Consider the following 22,586-nt stretch of genomic DNA (forward strand, 5'->3'; position numbering starts at 1 on the left):
ATAGAGTCCAGAAGAAAAAGAAGATAGGCAAATTTCTAGAAAGTATGACTACACAGAATGAGTGGAATAATTTTGTTTGTTTAGTAAAGATGAAGGAAAACAAGAAAAAAGATCCTGAGATCTATAGGATATTGTTGCAGAGGAGGAGACCAGTCACAAGGTGACTAGGACAAGTATTGGGTCTGAACTACAACCAAGAAAGATTTAGCCATGAGGAAATAACAGTAAATGAAGCACTGGAACAGACTGCCTGGAAGAATGGGCGCTCTCCACCACTGATGTTTTAAAAATGTATTAGACATGTATCCATTAAGAACAATATAGGTGACCCTGCTCATTAAGACAGTAGTGACTTCTCCATACCTCTGCCAGTTCTGCAATCCTCTTAATAGATGATTACTGCTCAACCCTCGGAGGTCACCAACTAAATTTTTTTAAAAGTGGCCAAATCCCAAACATTGTAATCCCAAACATTGTAATCAGACAAAACTTCCCCTGACTCTGGAATCCGGATCAACAGCAAAAATTTCAAAAGATCATGTCAGGTTCTGCCACTCTTCGCCATGTAATTTCATTTAAGGAACAAATCATGATTCATCCTGGGTAACATCCCACTTGAGAAAGACGATCATAGCAGACTGACTCACAATTTGGATGCCTGTCCATGATTTTGTAAAGTTTTAGGACTACCTTCGTGGTTTTACACTTGCATCCAGCCTCCACAATTACTTTAAAATGTTCTGCTGTAATAGAATAATCACAGGCAATTATGGAAGGTCAGAGAAAGAGCAGGCGTAATATATTCTGTTAGCTCCTTCTCATAGTTCATGATGTGGAGCTTTATTAATGTGTCTGGGATACATCCCCCAGCCCACTTCAGAAATGCCAACGCTCCCTGGGGGATGGCACTGAGGGATTCACAGCTTTCAGATATCTCTTCAAAAAGTTAAAGATGATGACTTTCAAAGCAGTCAAAGGGAATCAGAAACCTTTTCCCCAAAAATCAAATGGGGGCATGCATAGCTGTAAGAATAGGTGCTGTGGCAGAAGGATTAAGGCATCCTTTTAACCAACCCAGAGAGGCAAAGGTCAGCCTTGGTCCAGGTTTGCACCAAAGGCTGCATTTCCAGTTAATCCAGCTCTGAGCAGCTCCTTGCCCACTCAGACCAAGTGTTGAAAAGCAGCTGGATATAATATTAGCCACTTCATAACATATGTAGTGAAGACTATAGGCACTGCTGTTTTAACTTCACTCATCCAACAAGGCATAAAGTTTGAGTGAACTGTCACCTTGGCCAAAATCCCCAAAATTGGTTGAAGAGGGAAACTCAGAACTTTCTGCTCTGCTCATCTCACAAGTCAATGCCAGGCAAGTACAAGTTCAAATTTATGGGCTCGTTGCCCTTCTCATCTGAACCACTCTGCACATGTAATATTTTACTTCCCCTGCTTCTTAAACTTTTATGCTGTGATGGAGCAGACATAGATGCCTTTGCACCTCCACCACTGGAAGACCTTTCAGAGGGCAAAAAGCTAAGCTTCTGATACTGAGCCACACTTCACATTAAGGGCACATTTATAAAGAATATATAGAGTGTGAATAAGTTGCTCATTATGTCTATAACAACCAAAAATCAAAAGATCACCAAACAATTTATAAAATCTATAAAGTCATTAGTGATGTGCTTATATTTATGTCTTTATAATAAGATTAATCATCCTGACTGTCCTTACATTAAATGATTACTCTGTTCACAGAAATGGAGGGAAGAAACATTTCTTTCTCAGACATGCCCTACAAATGACTTCCCCTGTTCTCGACACCCCTCTCTGCCACACTACAACTGACAAGTTACATGGGATCACAGTTAACCTACAACTTTTCCCTTCCTGCTAGTAACAAGGACACTTTTGCAAAATTCAATGAAGAAATTGATAAATGCTGACACACCTGTTCCTTAACCGATTCTTTCTACATCCTATTCTTTCAGAGCAGTAACGAAATTATGGGTATGCGCCCACAGTCTTTTACAGGTAGACATCAGCAAGTTGTGGCCCCATTCAAAGCCCACCACAGACAACAGGGCTTATTAGGGCTAGCACAGCACAGAGCTGCCACAGCACCACAGTTTCTAACTGGGAGTTGCCCAACATCCACATGGCTCACAGCATGAGCAGAGCAAATTCACCTCCACCCAAAGATCAAGCGTACATGGCAAGAAGCTAAAGCCAGTTGCTCTTAAGCCTTTGGCTCTGCCAACAAAGCAAAGACATTAATTGCCAGTGCTGTACCTCTCCATCAATCACAGGACCCCTAGGACTCCACCACAAACTCTGCTCCAGTGTCTGATCTTGGTACAGGAAAATGAAGAAAGCTGAAGTGATTAAAAGATGCCTTGGGACTACTCTTTTTCTCAAGCTATCTTGCTTCTCTGCAGCCTCTGCCAAAGCAGAGAAAGTCATCTCTAATTTGTGTGCAGCTGAAACAGTCACTCCCCAGTTCCCATCAGCCAAGGATCACTAGGTAGCTCCAATCCAGCCCTCTCCTCGCACTGCAAGGACCACAAGCAGCGCAGTGAAACAGCATTGCGAGTACTCGACCCAACTCCATGCATGTAGCCCCTGACTGCCCTTGTTATGCAGTTTATGTTTAAACAGCACAGAAATGGGATAACTAAATTAGTTTCACTGATAACTTTCAGCATCTCTTCTCAGAGCTCTCTTATTAGGCCTCTCAGCCTGGTTTTTCCTATCATGCTCCCAGAGGTCAAGAGCCAGCCCAGAGTACCTGGCTGCCGGCACTTATATGTTAAATCTGATCAAGCGGCCTCTGCCCTCAAGGAATCTCTGCAAACCCATAAGGTAAAAACAGGTAAACCACCTTCCGTAGGTCTGCAAACATTATCTTATTATCAGCCACTTCTTTGCACTTATGCTTATGAAAGCAAGATTGAACTTTGTATTTTACCTCCAAAGCAGAGCAGAGTCCTCCAATCCGGCAGCGTTACATAAATGAGTTTCACACCAGTGGGGAGAACCTAATAGATTTTGTAGGTCAGTGCTTCTGGCAGATATTTCTCTAAAGACTATGCTTTGAGTTCAAGGAAAAAACCTATCCTTCAACTAGATTTTTGAAGGCACAGTCTAGTAAAAGTTAATAAGAGTGGGGAAAAAACAGAAGGAGGAAAGAGCTCAATTGGTTTGTTGTAAGCTGATCTGAAATTGTTTCGAAAACTCAGGGCATGCGAGGACAAAATAAAAAAAATATTCTAGCAGAGAACAACTCAAAAATAAAAATAGCAGCAGTGGCTAAGAACAGTTCTTCAAAGGGATGTCAGACTTTACAATACTTTGTGCAGCAGCAGTGACTGAAAAGGCTTTATGTTGTCGCTACATGGCGGTATTAAAAACTACTGTTCATTTCTTTGGGGGGAAAAAAATAAACAACAAAAACACATACAGCAGAATAATAAAATGCAACCACAGGAATGTTGCTTTAAAACCTATTTATAAAACCCTGAGGCATTTTTCCTTGTTCAGTGCAGTCACCACAATGTCAAATTCTAATTTTCAGCTCCGGTCAAAAATGTCATAACTGGCAACACAATGGATGGCATGGATGACAAAGATAATTTCTTGGAACTTAGCCTTTAAAATAAACAAACAGAACTGCTGGCATTTCTTTATAGTCTTTTTTAAAGCTGAGAGTTAAACTGAGTATTAAATTTGCTAACAGACAAACTTTCATGTTTTATATGAGTCCTCTTGTGCAGCAATGTTTTCCTTTCCTGGGCTCTTAAGGAGCCAAGATGTCTGAAATGACTGCAGAAGCCTCTATCTCACTAACCTGCAGGAGAAAGACGGGGAAGCTTACTTTTCCTTCTCTCGGCGCCATGACATATTTGTGAGCCTAATAACATCCTTGCAAAGTATCTAAAATATTAAGTAGTATCTCTACATTACACCAGCAAAGAAATAGAGGGCCAATAGTCAGCCACCAGTTTTCCAAGTACAAAATTAACCTTGGATTTATTATTTCAAATAAGAGGAGATTATCATCATGAATATTTTATAACATTTTTTGTAGCCTTATAAAACAACTACATTCTCTCAATTTTTTAAAACTGCAAAGGGTTCACAACCATCATCTGCAATGCTCTACAGACCTTTACTGATAGCTGTGGTTCTGGAAATTAATCTTTTATTCATTGAATTTCAGACCAAAACCTGAAACTTTCCTGGAGAAACATTTTATGTTTTTTACTGCATCGTCTCAAAGTCCCAAAGGCAGGTGTACCCTGTGAGACTCCTGACATTCCAGTACAGCCTGAAGAAGTAGCCAAACAGCATGAGGCCAACATCTCTCCTCCCAGGCAAGTATCTTCACAGAATCACAAAACCACTAAGGTTGGAAAAGACCTGCAAGATCATCAAGTCCAACCACCATCCCAACACCACCATGCCCACTAAACTATGTTCCACAATGCCACGTCCACAAGTTCCTTGAACACCTCCAGGGATGGCGACTCCACCACCACCTCCCTGGGCAGCCTCTTCCAATGCTTCACCGCTCTCTCAGGAAAGAAATTTCTCCTAATATCCAGCCTAAATCTCCCCTGGCGCAACTTGAGGCCATTTCCTCTTGTCCTGTCCCTAGTCACTTGGGAGAAGAGACCAGCACCCACCTCTCTGCAACCCCCTTTCAGGTAATTGTAGAGAGCGAGAAGGTCTCCCCTCAGCCTCCTCTTCTCCAGACTAAACAACCCCAGTTCCTTCAGCCGCTCCTCATCAGACTTGTGCTCCAGACCCCTCACCAGCTTCATCACCCTTCTCTGGACATGCTCCAGCACCTCAATGTCCTTCTTGGAGTGAGGGGCCCAAAACTGAACACAGCATTCGAGGTGCGGCCTCACCACTGCCGAGTACAGGGGCACGATCACCACCCTACTCCTGCTGGCCACACCATTTCTGATACAGGCCAGGATGCCGTTGGCCTCCTTGGCCACCTGGGCACACTGCTGGCTCATCTTCAGCCGTATGTCAATCAACATTCCCAGGTCCTTTTCCGCCGGGCAGCTTTCCAGCCGCTCGTCCCCAAGCCTGTAGCGTTGCATGGGGTTGTTGTGACCCAAGTGCAGGACCCGGCACTTGGCCTTGTTGAACCTCATACCATTGGCCTGGGCCCATCCATCCAGCCTGTCCAGATCCCTCTGCAGAGCCTTCCCACCATCCAGCAGATCAACACTCCCACCCAGCTTGGTGTCATCTGCAAACATACTGAGGGAGCACTCAATCTCCTCATCCGGATCATCAATAAAGATATTAAGCAAGACCGGCCCCAAAACTGAGCCCTGGGGGACTCCGCTTGTGACCGGCCGCCAACTGGATTTGACTCCATTCACCACAACTCTCTGGGCTCGGCCGTCCAGCCAGTTTTTTACCCAGTGAAGAGTGCACCTGTCTAAGCCACGAGCTGCCAGCTTCTCCAGGAGAATACTATGGGAGACAGTGTCGAAGGCTTTACTAAAGTCCAGGTAGACAACATCCACAGCCTTTCCCTCACCCAATAGGCGGGTCACCTGGTCATAGAAGGAGATCAGGTTGGTCAAGCAGGACCTGCCTTTCATGAACGTGTGAACCCGTGCTGGCTGGGCCTGATCCCTTGGTTGTCCTGCATGTGCCCTGTGAGCGCCCTCAAGATGAACCTCTCCATAATCTTCCCCAACACTGAGGTCAGGCTGACAGGCCTCTAGTTCCCCAGATCCTCCTTCCGACCCTTCTTGTAGATGGGTGTCACCCTGGCAAGCCTCCAGTTGTCCAGGACCTCCCCTGTTAACCGGGACTGTTGATAAATAATAGAGAGTGGCTTGGCAAGCTCCTCCGCCAGCTCCCTCCGTACCCTTGGGTGGATGCCATCAGGTCCCATACACTTCTGAGTATGTCCAGGTGGTCGTTAACTGCTTCCTCCTGGATCGTGGGGTGTTTATTTTGCTCTCCATCTTTGTCTTCCAGCTCAGGGAGCTGTATACCCTGAGGATACCTGGTCTGGCTATTAGAGACTGAGGCAAAGAAGGCATTAACTACCTCAGCCTTTTCCTCATCCTTCGTGACAATGTTCCCCCCTGCATCCAGTAAAGGATGGATGTTCTCCTTGGCTCTCTTTTTGTTGTTAATGTATTTATAGAAGCATTTTTTGTTATCCCTTACGACCGTGGCCAGGTTGAGCTCTAGCTGGGCTTTTGCCTTTCTAATTCCCTCTCTGCATTACCTAACGAGATCCTTGTACTCTTCTTCAGTTGCCTGCCCCTTCTTCCAAAGGTCATAAACTCTCCTTTTTTCCCCCGAGTCCCAGCAAAAGCTCCCCGTTCAGCCAGGCCAGTCCTCTGCCCCACCGGCTCTTCTTACAGCACATGGGGACTGCCTGCTCCTGCGCCTTTAAGATTTCCTTCTTGAAGAACATTCAGCCTTCCTGGACCCCTTTGCCCTTCAGGACCGTCTCCCAAGGGACCCTCTAGATCAGTGTCCTGAAGAGGCCAAAGTCTGCCCTCCGGAAGTCCACGGTAGTGGTTTTGCTGACTCCCCTCCTTACTTCCCCAAGAATTGAGAACTCTAACATTTCATGGTCGCTAAGCCCAAGACAGCCTCCGACCATCACTTCTCACACCAGTCCTTCTCTGTCCGTAAACAGAAGGTCAAGCGGGGCACATCGCCTAGTAGGGTCACTTACCAGCTATGTCAGGAAGTTATCTATCTTCCACACACTCCAGGAAGCCCTGGGACTGTTTCCTCTCAGCTGTGTTATATTTCCAGCAGACATCCGGTAAGTTGAAGTCCCCCACAAGAACAAGGGCTTGCAATTGCGAGACTTCTGCCAATTGCTTGTAGAATGCTTCATCCACCTCTTCGTCCTGGTTGGGTGGTCTATAACAGACACCCAGCAGGATATCTGCCTTGTTTGCCTTCCCCCTCATCCTTACCCATAAGCACTCAACCTAGTCATCACAATCATTGAGCTCTATCTTATCTATGTTCTGGAAGGAATTATGAAATAGAAGATGTGTTAGCTTCACAGAATACTTATTCACATCGAACAGGCCAATGCTTTGGTTTCTTTCTCCTCCTCTGTCTCCACATATATTGGGGAGTGGGGGAGACCTGACTCCAAGATTTCATGGGAGTTACCCTCATTCGTCAGCTGAAGAGCCATATCCAAAGAATCAGCAGCAACAGAAACAAGCAATTCTACAACAGCAAAATGGAGAAAGTCACTTTCCTACAGAATTGTGTCTTCCAGCCAAACTCTCCAGTGTCTAAAAAGCAATTAGACAAATTCATGGAAGAAACATACACCAAAAGCTACTAAAATATATATACACCAAGAACTTCCCAAGGCACAGATCAATGAAGGATGGAAGCACACCAGGAACCTGCATTATAATATTTTCTGCACATCTCCTGTTGACCACTGTCCAAAGCTGGATGTTAACTAGATGCATCTTTGATAAGACCCCAAAAGTTTTATGCAGTACATCTTCAGGAGTGAGCTAATTCTGCAGCTTTCCCACTGTGGGAGAACCAAGAGGGCCCCCTTTTTCTAGCTGGCCACCTGTTTTTATAAGGTCCATCAGGGTTCCATGCTCTTCATGGTCTCTAAGTCCTGGTAAGTTTGCTTAGATATGGCCAATAGATTCAAAAGTTACAGGGGGAGGGAGTAGGGACAGAGATATAAAGTTCACATAAGTCTTGTTTCCTTAAGAAACCAGGTTGAAAAAAATCAACAGATGACGAGTTACAAGACATTCTGTAATCTGCTTTTAAAACACCCAGGAATAAGGTGCAAAGTCCTAACAGGCCACACGAGGATGTGTTTGACAAGGAGCAAGTGCTTACATTAGGCAAAACATCATCATCTTTAAAAAATGTTTCCATGATAAAAGAGAGACCCAGTAGCAACTCCAAAGAGCAAGAACCTGCTCACTCACAGACCTACCACAAGGCACAGGGCTATCCTTTCCTATCTAAATCATCCCTTTTACTCTCTTTCAGACCTTAACAGACTGCTACAAAAATACCATAAATTATAGAGTATGAATGATGTCAAAGCCTGCTCTCAGAGGGAGGCTGGGAACAGCAATCATGTATTCTTCAGTTTGGGAATACACAGACACAATTTTTGTTCATAGCCTATAAAAAAAAGGCTCTGCACATCAAAGACACCAAGTATATTTCCTTTCAGATCTTCCCTTCAATAAGCCCAGTCCAATGCCACAGACACAGGGAGAGAAGGGAGGCTGATAGGATGAAAGGGGCAAGTCAGGACCAAGGAGAACGGCTTAAGCCACTGAAATACACAGGGAAAGCATAAATGTAGCAGAAGACCCAGTATATACATACTCAGTTCAAACTGCACCGTGTTATTCCAGCTGGCTTCCAGAGAGACCTGCTTCTGAATACCTGAATGTGACAGGAGATAATGACTGTAACCTTCAAATGAAGACCTATGAATTTTCTCTTCATGTGCATAAAGGATGTTTGGCAATTCAGGCTGCTGTAAGCTACAGTACCTATCCACAGTCCCAAGTAGGGAAACAGAAAAATTTGGGGAACATGAACAAAATGGGATGACTTATTTTACCCAGCCACACACCATCTATCACCCACAGGGAGGACATGAAGGGCAACAGTGATTAAACCATCAGAAGATCCTCCTGATGTAAGGTGATCTTTTGCCAGGTAACACATCATCAGGACCACTTCACCACGGGGGGGAAAAGAGCAGCAGAGGAAATTATCAGAACCTTGATGCCGTTCTCCAGAGTTGTGCTCATCAGAAAATTCTGAAAAAAGGGGCTTAACTTTTGTCTACAACTAAACCAAAACCATCCTCAGCTGTGAACATCACACATCTGGGAGCAGCTTTGGAACTAAAGCAAATCTGAACCCAGACAACTGAGGTCTGTCCCTTACTGTTATTTGTACAGTATATCTCAGCAAATCTGAGATCCCAGCTAAAATAAGAGACCAAAACCAACATCTGTTAATGATATGCACAGTGATAGTGATAGATTTTTTTCTACCCTCCATTCTCCTACATAGGGTAAATCTGAGACCTGTACTTCCCATTCCATTTGCCTCATTAAAGCAGTAAACTATAAGGAATGTCTAATCTCCACAAAGTGCTATGTAACTTCACCACACTGTATAAATGTTTTACACCAATAATAATTAAGTGGCACATTTTCAAAGAAGTGCCTCTAAAAGTTACACACACAAAATTTGAGAGCAGTGCAGCTAAATCACACATACGCTCACCAGAGTGGTATTTCCAGGCATCTGCCTCAGAAACTTTGGCTTTCAGAAGAGCCACTGCTGCATCTGTGCACAGTGTGAATACTTAAGTTTAAGCAAGTTCTCTAGAGTCTGCCCACGTACAGACATCTTTTCTTCTAGCTGACTTTTCTAAGCCCATAACCAAGGATGCCTGTCTTCACAAGGATGCTCAAAACAGTTGCTCTGAATTCACTTCAAAGCAGATGTGCACAAAGACACTGCACAGACCCTAGCTAGAAATAGAGTTGCCCTAATTTGATCTAATTAACCTCCTTTCCAGCACCGAATGTGTGGAAACAAACAGGATGCATTGGAAAACCCAGCTAAGCAGCCTTTTCAGTGCTTTTGCCTGCCACCAGTGCATCTACAGGTGAAGTACAACCTCAGCCTTTAAAGCTGACCCTCTGAACAGCCAGTGAGGTCTGCATCTGAGAGCAGATGGCCTTCAGAAGGCATATTCCTGGACCCACACCTCCGTGAAGACACTAGGTCAGATGACAGTTCTGCACTTAACTGCACACTGAAGTCAGTCCAGTGCTCCCTGCAAGCGTCAAGCTTTGTGGCACACAACCACAGATAAATCCACGCGCATTGCCAAAAGGTCCCCCAAGAAGAGTGACAGAAGGCAGACCTTGTACTGGATGAATCACCTCGACAGGACACATATGGCTCAGCACGCCAACAGCTCAACTAAGTTTTTCAGCTGAAAAATGTCTTTTCTTCCTTCCTCCAAGGTTCCTTTTTCAGTGCATGTGAAAAGTGGCACTTGTTTAGTGATATTCCAGACACTTCACCAGCCTGAATTTTCTTCTCAGAAGAAATGTTCTCAAAATGTTTAAACTTTTCTTCTTATCTAATTCCTCATTTTTTTCCATTCCATCCCACCCTGCAAAGACGCAAGAATTGATAGAAAATTAGGAAACCTCATCAGATGTATTCTTCTTTTCCATCTCCCCAGTAAATGCTAAGTTCAATCATTTTCCACCTGCTCTTTGTGTTAGCAGCCTCACTGAGTACTGAGAATTGAGTAAGTGCTTTCTCACATGTAGAACCAATCCTCTTCAGGTAGAAGTCCAAACTGTGGTACAGAAACACCAAGAAGAGTTCACCTTCCTACCATCCATGCTGTCAGCATTGAAGAATTTCCTCTGGTGGAGCACTGCGAAGCATCCCACTTGCACACAAGCTGCTACAAATTCTAGCCCCTGTAACGTATCACACGACAGGTTATTTCTGGCACTGCAGAGAAAAACCCCAATCTGCACCCACACAATTCCAAGGCTGCAAACTCCACATGGCAAGCTTTGTCTAAGAAAGGATTAAGAAGTCCCAGGATTTAGACATATAAAAGAAAAGAGTCATAACAACTGCACTATCAACTGCACTATAACAACTATGCCATCTTACTTCAAGATGCTGAATACAAATCACACCATGCAAACTAATGCAATCACTTTTCTATCTCAGAGCACTCCAACAGAGAACATGTGTTCCAGTCCTGTTTCACGCTTATCTTACACAGGCACAGCAGCACGTGATGTCGGTATTGTCCCAAAGCATTCAGGTATATGATGCCCATTAGCTGGAATGGACCTGCACAGTTGTGTTCCTATGAATCATATGAAAAATCAGTCCCCAATAGGAAATTTTTTTTTAGCAAAGTGCATCTCCAACTACCGCATTAATAATAAAGGTGTGTATTAGCTGTCATCAAAAATGTCCGCCAGAAGACTAAGCCTCTGCAGCAAGAGAAATAGCTGTACTGTATATTGCTTCAGCAGGCAATTGCTCAAGCAATACTGCTTCAGTATCATAAACAGCCACTTCCCAGTCATTACACAAACATAAAATGCCCGAAACTGGAAGGAATAAAACTGGAAGAGTCACCAGGTTGGCCTCAAGCTACAATTTCTTTCTCACTTTGGATGGAGAGATCACTACCAGGTCTACGAGATCACTACCAGGTCTATGACTGGTCTAGTAGTGGGTTTAGTGGAACTGCTTTGGTGGAGTCGTATTGGCCCATGAACTGCCATGCTGGTGCTTGCCTCTCCCTTCCCCCCCACCCCCCCCCCCAAATGTAATTGGAAACTTAAATGAGAATCAAAACAGGCACAGGAGCTCTTCTTGCATCAGACAAAATAAAACAGACAGCTTTGAGACAAGGAACAGCTTTAAGATTGCCAGAAACAGCAGGAAGCATCATCTTCCACCCTAGACCTGAATCCTGCTCCCATGCCTTAGCTTATAAGGAAACCAGAACAGGAGCAAATCAGCTCCTCCTTCCTTACCTCTACAAAAGGACAGCAGACACAGTTTTCTCACTCCCTCTGATCCAGCCTAGCTAAATGCAGGAAAGGGCAAGTCCATTTTATCAAGAGTATTTGCAAGGGAAGTCTAGGTACAATCAATACAGTTTTCAAGTAATAACAGAAGGGTCTTCTTTGCAAGGCAGATACACCGAAAGCCTGTGACTTGAACGCATAGCACATGCCTTTGAATAAATTCACTGTTGCCACTCAAAGTGCCTGGGATGCTCTCACTTACAGCTCTGCCACCACTGTGTAAGCCATACCCTGGGTATTAGCTAGGCATAGCGTTACATATTCTATCTTCTTGCAGTGAAATTTGCCATTCTGCAGAAGGCCAGCCCAAACTGTAGGCCACCAGGGAGTCCCACTTCACCTTAACTGCAATAAAAAAAGATTTTCAGTCTCACTAAGTAGAGCTGGTCCACTTAGTGAATAATTTAACACGACAGTTAAACACTTCACCTTTTTTCCCCGAACCCTATTTGCACATTTGCCACAAAGAGACACTGCCTTTTTTTGCAGGCATTTTCATTATTCATTATTATGATCATCCAGCAGCAGGTTCGTGTGAAAATATTCCTGCCACCAGTTGTTCAACAAACAGCAAGCCGCAAATTCACTTTCATGGGTGAATTCCTATACAGGTAGCTCATCAAAAGCCCATCAATTTCCAACTGTGCAGAAGAAATAATCACAAACTTTTAAAACCACTAATAAAAAAAGGAATGCAAGCTTTGGAAGCATAAAAGTTTGCTCAGAACTGTCTGTCACTTTGGAATATTATTTTACCACATTTAACCAAGATGAGATATGCAGCTGCCTGAGAGGATGGGGAAGAGAACGAAAGGGAAAGAGTGCTGGAAGGACAGTCGAAATGGGGGATATCTCATCTGTGCACTCCAGAAGAGTGCCAGGAGCTCATGGCATACCCAGATCATAACTTATTGAGCTCATTACTTACTGAGCTACATGCAGCAGCAACTCTCTTAGCGAAAACAAGAAAAGGTGTCATGCAGCTCCATGCTGCCATGATGACACCAAGTTGAGCAAGCTTAAAGCCACCTCAGGTGAATCAGTGCAAGCGAGGCAAAGCAGCAGGCTGCCGGAGAGCCGTGCCACCCGGGAGTGCAAGGCACAGCCTAGCCATCGCCCAGAGGGCCAGGCAGCAAGGAAGCCTTTCTGCGAGAAAGGCTGGAGCAAGTGAACACAGGAGGGCAGAGGAACTGAAAAGCAAGCAGAGAGCACATGTAGGAAACTACCAAGTTATTGAAAGCACCTCTACCTACCTTAGCGTCAGGCCAAGTTCAGGGCAAGACCTGCTGTGCAGTCACCAGCGGAGGAAGAGATCACTCCATCAAACATTATGGCTTGTTCCGTGCAATCTCTGGCAAATTAACATCCCTCCCCCCACCTTACTGTCTCAATTTCCCCCGCCAAATAGGAGTAATTTTTCTCAAAATCTTAGCAAACTTCTTTATGAGGCATCTTTAAAGCTTGGGAAATAATTCTTATTTAGATACATAAGACTGGGAGAGACTTTTTGGCCATTAATTTCAGCCTTCTGCTAATTTTCAGCCTTAATTTATTCATGGCCTGTTCATACCCATTTGTCTGTGTGCCAGCATGCCATTTCAGTTTAAATAACTCTTCTTTCCTACATTTCCCTGTTCATCCTCCCAAGATGTATTTGGAGCAGGAGCCATGTTCCCATCTCGGTTAGCCTACATAAACCAAGCTCTGTCAGTCCCCTCTTGCACGGGTACACTCCCCAACACCCTGGTCCCCATGGTGTCCTTCCTGATTTAAATTCATCCCTGCTGCCCTCAGTCGTTCAGAACTGCACTCGTATGCCGTGGCATAGTCAGGTACCACAGTTTCATGGCTCAGCACCCCAGGGATTTGAACCGAAGAGACCCAAAAAAAGTCTCTGACAAGGCCGAGGACTGAACCAGCTCCCTCTCCTGCCAGCTAATGAGACCCCTCATCCTCCAAAACACTCTGAGTCCCCAGGTGAAGGGGAGGTCCCACACTCCAGCACGAGTCCAAGGCTGCCATAGTGTCCCTTCCAGCACAAACAGCACAAAGCCTGGCCCTACTCCATTAAAGAATACATACCCGGTCGTGCCAAAATTAGTGGGCAAAGGAGTATTTATAAAATCTGTTTTGCTGAAAGAAATTACTTCATAAGTTATTGCTATCAGTGCCAATACACAGCCACACATTGATTTATTTTTTTTGCCTGAACAGAGAGACAAGCCTGCAAGGAGGAAGCAACTATAAGACTACATCCTATACAGAGACATCCACGTGGGCCTCCAGAGCTGGTGGGGAAAAAAAAGATTGTTAAATCTACAGTTTGCAATCCAGCCCCCACTGCAGCCCAGCCTCCCTAAAAGAAGGGCCAGGAATAACTCTCCTATGGGAAATCCCTGCCCAGCAGGGAAGGGAGGGCTTTGAAATAAAACTTATTCCAGACTAGGCCTGCATCTGGAGTCCTTGCAACCCAAACGCTATCAGGTGGCACAGGGGCACAACTGGTACAAGCTGAAGCAGCCCTGAGACTTCAGCTCACACAGAGGCAGATTCAGACACCACTGCCTCCCTCCCAGACCCCCTCAAAACACAACTCGATGAAATCAGCCTCGTCCACCAAAAATTTCAAAGCACCTTTCCTCAACTGCTCCTTTTCCAGTCTCTCCCACTGTGCATGCTCTGCACGGAGAAACCTGGGCTGTACGAACTGCTGGAGAAGCAGCTGGGCGCCTCCAGTAAATAGACTGAGACTTTGCTCCTCTCACTGGAAGTGACAAGCCACCAGGAGGGCACGGTGTTCAGTAAGCACGGAGATGATCTGGGTTTGCCATGTGATTCGTACTGCAGCAGAGCTGCTGGCACAGCTGCTGTAATAACCAGAAGAAAATTCCCTCCAATGTTTCGGAGTTAGATTTCCCCTCCACAGCCTTTTACTGTGCTTGGAGAGCCGAATTGCCAAGCCACTGATGCTGGCTCAGCGTGCCTGTAATCCCAGTCTTATTAAGCAAAGCAATTAAGCATGGACTTAACTTTAAACACATTGTCAAAGCCCAGTGGCTTAGTGCAAGTTCAGACTTAAGCAGATGCTTAACTTCATTGCTGACTTGAGGCTTAACTTGCCAAATTAAATCGCAAAACCTTGCTTGAGCTGTTCCAGAGAAGTAAGAAAACACAAAGATTATTCTCTTCAGCAACTGCGCTAACATTAAGGACAGGTTCAGCATTTCTTCCCAGGTGCCAAGCACCGCTAAGGACACACAGTGCTGTAAGGGCTTTCCAGCTCACTGGCAGACCCATCTGACCATGCAGCTGCACGAGAAGGGTGGTCACCCACTACCAGTGAGCCCAGCAACACAGCTGACAGTCCCACTGCTGCATAAACATGAGACACCACCCTCTGCTTCTAGGAGCTTACACAATGGCAGGGTTTCAAGGCAGGTCTGAAGGAGAGGAGAAGGGGAGCTCAAAGCAGCATGGGACAACGTACAAATGTTTAAAAGTCTAGCAAGTGCCTGCTGAAGGTTGGCATTCACAGCCTGCTACAGTGGGAATCAAACCCTCCAGATCTGAATGAGGGACGCCAGAAGGGTAGAAATAAGCTTTACCTGTTAAGAGAAGCTCTCCAAGCATGATGAAAAAGAGAAGGTGATGGCCTGTGTGAAGAGCTAGGAGAACAAGTGCAGCCACTGCATTTTCAGTACAGTTACGCTGTTCTCATCCAGGCCTGGAAAACAGCACTACAGAAATGCAGATCTGCGATGCTGAGAGCCAGGACAAGACATAAAACTTTGTGGATGGTGATAAGAGCTCCAGCGAAAAGACATTACACAGGCAGAAAAGTGCTTGACTTGGAGGGAGACTTGGTGAAGCTGATAAAGATTAGAGATGAGAAACTTTGGCTGGAGCAGTTTTAATTCAGTGGACGGCACAGAAAAGGTGTTAGGACAGACCTGAAGGAGGGCAACTTTGTAGTGTGAAAGTAAAAACGCTTTCAGTACTGAGATGAAACGCAGATGGGGTGGCAGTTGGAAAGAGTCGAAAAAGGAAGGAAAAACCAAAAACCATACATACTCTTAAGACTGGAGACACTAAACATGTTTGTATTACCAGCAAAAAGTCAGAGAAGAATGAGAAGTTATGGCAAAGATCAGGAGAAGGAACAGGATTTCCCACTGTTTGCATAGATGGAAAAGCTGGGTCAGACCAAATGAAAACGCACACGTTGAGACATGAAGCCAAGGGGTCACAAACAAGGGAGCACCATCTGCAGCCCCATGTTAAAGGCTGGAGCATCTGATCTACACCAGCACCATGCCCTGGGAAATTATGGAGTAACTTTGAAGAAACTCACTGGAAGAGAGACACAGCCCCTCTTCTTTGCCACGGAAGCCAGAGACCTCATACATACTCTGTACATTTTAAATGCAGGAATTGAGAGATCAAGCCCTGTATCCAAAGGTACAGGATGACTGGGATCAGCAAGAGCCCTTTTCATCTAAGAAACAGGTGGAAGGCAAAAAAACAACCATCGTATCTTGCTCCAATTCCTGTGTCTTATGCAGGATTTTTTTTTTTTTTTTTGCAATATACATAGGTGCAAATACCAGACCAAAATACATGCTTCTGCTTAATCAGATGACTTACAGAGAAATAAAGAAGGAATTTTCCTTCTCTAGCAGCTTTTCTTTTAAGGATAAATAAAATGATAAAAGTGCCTGACTTAAAATTAACAAAAGAATCATTATATGCACATTTCAAAGTCTGAAGTGCGTTAGTGTACACAAATACAGAAGATGAAGCAAAAGTCTCTAGAAATACTGCAGTTCTTTGTAATAACAGCTCTTGAACACTACAGATCTCTGACATTAGATTCCATGACCATTTGTGACCATTCCTTAGCCCTCACACATTGAAACCTAGGCATGATCCCCTGTTAAACCATGAAAAATATGCCAGTCCACTAAGGGAGGGATGTAAATCACCAGCTCAATTCAGAGCCTTGAGCTTTCTTTGCCATTTTCCAGGACCCCCCCAAGAGTGAGCAGAACAGCAGCCACCCCACCCCCAGCCTTCACCTTTCCTCATCAAGAGAAATCTCCCTGTCCCTAGCTGGGCACAGCAGGCTGGGGACAAAGAGGAGCCTCAAGGAAGGTAGTGACCAACAGCAGGCTGTCACCATCCACATAACATCCCCATCTGGTGTTTGGCCGGCTCTCTGATCAGGCCTGAGGGGTACCCAAGAAGCAGACAGCACAAAGCCATCCTAGGGGTACCCAAGAAGCAGACAGCACAAAGCCATTCTGGGGACACCCAAGAAGCAGACAGCACAAAGCTATCCTGGGGACAACAGCTCATCCTCAGCTGCCCTCTTCCTCAGGCACCCTTCAGACCAGGCAGGAGCAAAGTGACAGCATAAGCAGATGATTGCATATGCTACAGGTTCAGGCATATAGAGGACACTGGCTCCTCTGCCACTGGGGAGAGACGCAAGCAACCTGAAAGTTTGAGCACATTGCATGCCACCAGCACGCTGCTCTCCAGCAAAAGGCACGTGCATTGTTCAGTTGCACTAAAACTGTATTTGGATAGCGGTGACAAAATCATGCCCTCACCAAAATAAACTGAGATATCAAGTACATTAATAATTAGTTGTACAAACTTCCCACCTTCAGTGTTTACGCTTTGACAGTGCTGCAGCTGTATTAAACGATTAGCTAAGAAGAACTGCCAACAGCACTTAGAAGCAACACCACTTGAAGGCAATACTTCATTCTAGACACAGGAACACAGTAAGATCTCCAAGCCAGGACCTCCAAGAGTGACTCTCGCTGCCTCAGTGCCAAGGGGCTGTATGTTCAAGATGCCTGAAGGATGCCTGTTTTTTCCCCAGATAGGGGCAGAACATCTTCATGAAAATCTTAACATGTTAAAGCACTTTATAAACCCAAAACACACAGCCACAAGGATAAGGTAGTCATTCACCAACTGCAAGCACTCCAAAACTTATGAGAGTGCTTTAAAACACGTTCACAGCTTAGAAGGGGTACATGCTTTTCATTTACCTGAGGGCATTTAAGTATTGGGATACCTCTGGGTTACGCACTTCCAGTTTTCCTCTTTCAGCATGATGACCACAAATTTTGCTTATTTTCTTCAAACAGCAAAACCTAAGGTACAAATCACTTTTGTTTTGCCTCAGCACCCAATCATCAAAGGTACAAAAGGCTAGGAGATTTGCAATAAAATCCCAAGAGTCAGCACTTTCAAAAGCCTTGGCCTCTCCCAGCATGCTTCATCTAATTTTAAGCAGATGCAATTTGTAGCACCTGCAGAACCTGGTCCTGGACTAAGAAAGCTTTTCTTTGTCCAGGCAGTCCTCTCCTGGCCTCCCTGATGCACCCGTGCAGAGACACTTGCATTGCCAACATTGAATTCGGGTCTGCATTTTGATAGAGAATGGGAGTGTTGCTGCAGACTGAAAAATTGCTTTCTGCCACTGAAGCAAACTTGCGACAAAGTATTAAGCCAGCATCCTCATCCCTCTGCGGTAAGTCACACTGTAGAGAACCTCTGGAGCCACTGCAGAATTTGGGACTCACATCCCAACTGGCTCAGACTTAAATAGTCCCTGGACTGTCGTGCATCCATTCCTCCAGATCGCTCTGAACTTCTTCCCAACTCCTCTGACTACAGACAAACCAACTGACCTCACCAAATGATCATAACAGCTGCCACGCTGTTAGCATGCTGCCAATAACAGCTGAATAAAACCAATGGGTTTGACTCTGCTTTTCCAGCCGACCATTACACAAAGGACTTCCTTTTTTTTTTCCTCAAGTGGTTTCAATGAATGGCTTTCCTCCCTCTGTCATAAAAAGCCCACAGACATATTTGTCTGATACTAGCAGTTTATTAACTGTGTTTCGGTTTACTGTTGTATTAGAGCTGGAGAGGACTGCGCTGTCTGTTCTGGAAAGCAGCTCACCTCCTTTGATTCCAAGGGGAGTTTAAACACACAGAAGAAAGTCTGCTCCTTAGTGCTCACCTCACTAAGGTGGGGGTTTTTTTGCCTTTCCTTTTTTTTCCCCCCCACTTTGCCTCCATTCCCCTTTTGTTTTTTTAAGCTGTGGTATGTCATAGCTTTTGCAAACTGCAAAGTAACTATTAGACAATAAAACCCTAATGCATCATTTCCTCGGTGGTACAAATGAATTATTTCTTTCATTAGCCTAACTTTCCCAGGTAAATAGCTCTACAGAGCACTGGGACATCCACAATTTCAGGGAAACCCGCTAACATTCTCCCAGCTGCTAGAAACCCTAATTAAAAACTTCAAAAACAAAAATAGTTAATTTCTGCAAGGACCAACTGCTTTAATGTCAGCTGCTTCTTTTAAGGAAGGAAAAGAACAAAAACCAAACCAACCCCCATCCAACAGCAACCCCCTAAACCGTACGTGTCTCGTATTAAAACGGCACGAAGGAAAACCCCTCGGTAACTCCCCACTTTTCTGGAAAAATCTAATTAGTTTGGTGAGGAAGATGAATAATCCAGGAGCTTCACGCTGAAGCGGCCGCCCGGGGGGAGCCACCGGCACCGAAACTTTCCCGGTGCGGCGCGGAGCACCCGGTGAGCAAAACCCCCCCGCGGAGAGCTGGGGGGGGGGAGGTGGAAATAATAAATAAACCTAAAAATGACAGTGAAAGGTCCCTGTACCCCTCCTGAGCGCTGGTTGCAGGATGGAGCCGCGGGCGCCGAAGTTACGCGGCGAAACGCCGTCGCCCCCCTCTCCAGGAACGCTCCTCCACCGGCAACCCGGCCGCCCCCCCCGGCCGCAGAGCCAAGGGCCCGCCTGGCCCGCGCGTCCCCTCAGGGGAGGGCCGGGCAGGGAGCCGCCCTCGGCCCCCCACACGCACCCCCCAGGGGTGGGGAGGGCATTTGTGGGGGGGCCACGGGCACCCTCAGGGCTCTGCCGCCACCCCTTCACACACACCCCCCCCCCAAGGGCCGGGAGGGCGCCTTACTTTTCTGGCTGGAGTAGCCCGGGTAATATCCATAGTAGCCCGTGATCCGCAAGATCCTGTCCTCGATGGTGGCCACGCCGTTGGGTGCTGCCTTCCCATCCATAGAAGGCGGGAGCCGCGTGCCGGGCGGCCGGGCGGGACGCCGAGCCGAGCGGAGCCCAGCCGAACCGGGCCGGGCTGGCAAGAGGAGGAGGAGGAGGGAGGAGGAGGAAGGCGGTGCGGGCACGGCCGCCGCAGTTTGCGGTGCTGCCGGGGCGCTCGCTCTGACTCCGCCGCCTGGTGCAGGACGGGCTCCGCAGCGCGGCGGCGGCCCGCGCCCAGCCCGGCCTCTCCCCCCCGCCCGCCCAGCCCCGGGCGGGAAGCGGCGGTGCGGGGAAGGGAGGGGCGGCACTTCAGGCGTTATTTAAAGGCACGGGTGGCGGGCAGGAGGAGGTGGGGGCGGCGGGCTGGCCCCTCCGGGCCGCAGCTGAGGCGGGAAGGGGGTGTGGGGGCCGGCGTCGTGCCCCCGGCACGCTGAGGGGGTCTCTGCTCAGGGCAGCGGGCCCCGGCTCAGGCGGCTGTGGTCTGTGTAAAGAAGCGCTGGTGTCACCCTGTACCTGCCAAGCCCCCCAAATCCTCCCCGGGCTGGTGAGTGCCCAAGGGACATGGTTGTCTGGAGTTGAGGGGGGGTTACTGCGGCTTGTGGGGCGGGCAGCAGTTCCCCACACGCTGGTACCTCGGGGCTTGACAGCGGTGAGGAGAATGACCTGAAATGGCACCTGCAAACCACAGACCTGCAGGTCCGGATGCTCACATCTGGCCCCCCAGGAGCTGCCCACAGATGTCAGGAAAGGACAGTGGCCAAATTTAGTCTCAGAGGACTCCGAGGGAGGGAGGTCTCACCACTCCGAGCTGTCCATGTCCCACCCGAGGAGCCCGTGGCTCTCTCTCTGCGTCACTCAGAGGCAGCGGTGGCATCTGTGCTGTCCCACGCTCCAGGGAAGTTCAGAGAAGGGATATCTCCCCTCTGCCACCCAGGCAGGTTGTACACCTGCTCTAACTAAGATCTGTCCATAGGATGTCCTCTAAATCTTTGCCTGCGTTTGAAAAAAGAAATGAGAAATTCACCATTTGGCTTTGTAACTCATTGGTACCAATAAGGCTTTGAATTACTTGACTTTTCCTGCTACTGGTCCTTGTTATGCTTCTCTGCTAGGCTGAAATCATTAGTAACTAGCCTTTTTTCCTCCAAGATGTACTTCTATCTAGTAATCTACTCACTTTTTTCCAGCCCTTTGTGGCTCTTTCATACCTTATCTTCACCTACCCCTTATCCGCTGAGCCGTTTCCATTAACTGGTGCATGGGGAACCTGGTCAAACCATTTCACGTCCCTTGCTTCCTCCTCTGTTTACATTCGTTTTTCTCCCTTCCGTGCTTGGCTAAATAAGCTGACGGCACAAAACAGCCTTTTATGAGCACAAACAAATAATAGATGTATTAAAAATAACCGTTGCTGTGGTTTTGCATGGGGAGTCTTTAGCTGGTTAGTACTCGTACAGTGCTTTGAAGATGAATGTTTTCTGGTGTATGAATGCAGGTATAATAAATGCACTTAAGATATTAAATACTCTTTTGATCGTGATTTCTTGTCTTCTGCCGGGCTGCTAGGTAATGCTAAGGGCAGTTACAAATCAGTGATACATCAACCCCCTATAATTCAGGAATTCAAGGCATAGCTCATTTCACAGCTTCTTCATCCCCTTTTAGGCTAGCTATGAAACAAGATTAGTGACTTTTAATGTTTTTCAATGTATAGATTTTTTTCGTCTTTGTCCAACAGAAGCACAGACTCCTGCACGGTGAATTTACACCAACTGACAACAGATATTTTCTTTTTACTTCTGATCCACGGAGTGTTACAAGCAGCCCCCACCCCTCCAGGATTTCACAGACCATGGGACAGAAGCGGCTGAGAGCCAACCCATGTATTAGTTGGCTTTGGGGACAGAAGCGGCTGAGAGCCAACCCATGTATTAGTTGGCTTTGAGAGGTGCCGGGTCAGTAGGAGCTGGTAAGGCTCTAACCCTTTCTGCAAGATTAAAATTCTCTGTCCTAGTTAGGGAAGCACAGTTGATGCAAAAATGACTTGCCTGGTGTGTTGTGTGGAATCTCTGAATAAACCACAAGTACCCCCCCTTCCCAATTTCACCTCCAGTGGGAGTTGGTGTTATGAGAACATTATCAGCATTGATCTCAGCTTCAAAGTCAAATTTCGGGACTTAAAAGTGTTACTTTGCAGAGAAGGAAAGAAAAGACTGGTTCATTTGAAGGTTAAACTAACATGCCCAGAAACAACTCTAAGCTTCAAATTCTTTCCAAACACCTTAGTTCTGCCTTAATTTTTCATCTCCTCTCTTTCTTTTTTCCCTAGGCTTTCAAGGACATGCTATGCATGTTTAAACATCACTAGATGATAATGTAAGCAAAGCCATTCTTGAAATTGCTCTTGCCTATGGTTGCCTTCCAACATCACTCTATGCAATAGATGCACATTGGTACCCTCTGTCTCTTTGAAAGCTTATAATGAATTGCAGCTTCATATTGTTTCTGAATTCTTACCCTGCTGACAATTATTCTTCTAAGAAAAATCAAGCAGATTGCTTTTTCTGCAATTAGGCTTTTTGCAAGTTAGGGTTAAAAGAGTGCAGAGGAAGCCTAGCTGAGTAAGATGTATGAACTACCATTTATTACCAAGAAAAAGACACTTACATGATTAGGGGCACATGGGGACTTGTTTGTTTCATCTTTTCAAGTTAACAGGCCCATCAAAGTCGCTAGTTGCATAAATATGCTAAAGTGATTTTGTAGAGAGATTTGCATATTTACCACTCCGTGACCAAAATGTA

The 22,586-nt window shown here is 46.1% G+C and overlaps 1 protein-coding gene across 2 annotated transcripts in view; it reads right to left on the reverse strand.

The window, feature by feature from the left end:
* The window catches only part of SLC35F4 (solute carrier family 35 member F4), a 126,823-nt gene extending 107,021 nt beyond the window's left edge, over positions 1-19,802 (reverse strand). For both annotated transcript variants that reach the window (XM_059819797.1, XM_059819796.1), the window contains exon 1: positions 19,700-19,802. In XM_059819797.1, coding sequence (XP_059675780.1) covers positions 19,700-19,802 — 103 coding nt within the window. The remainder of the gene's footprint in view (positions 1-19,699) is intronic.
* Between the last annotated feature and the right edge of the window lie 2,784 nt (positions 19,803-22,586).

This window comes from Gavia stellata, chromosome 7 (assembly GCF_030936135.1).
Source record: "Gavia stellata isolate bGavSte3 chromosome 7, bGavSte3.hap2, whole genome shotgun sequence".
In the NCBI taxonomy this organism is placed as follows: domain Eukaryota; kingdom Metazoa; phylum Chordata; class Aves; order Gaviiformes; family Gaviidae; genus Gavia; species Gavia stellata.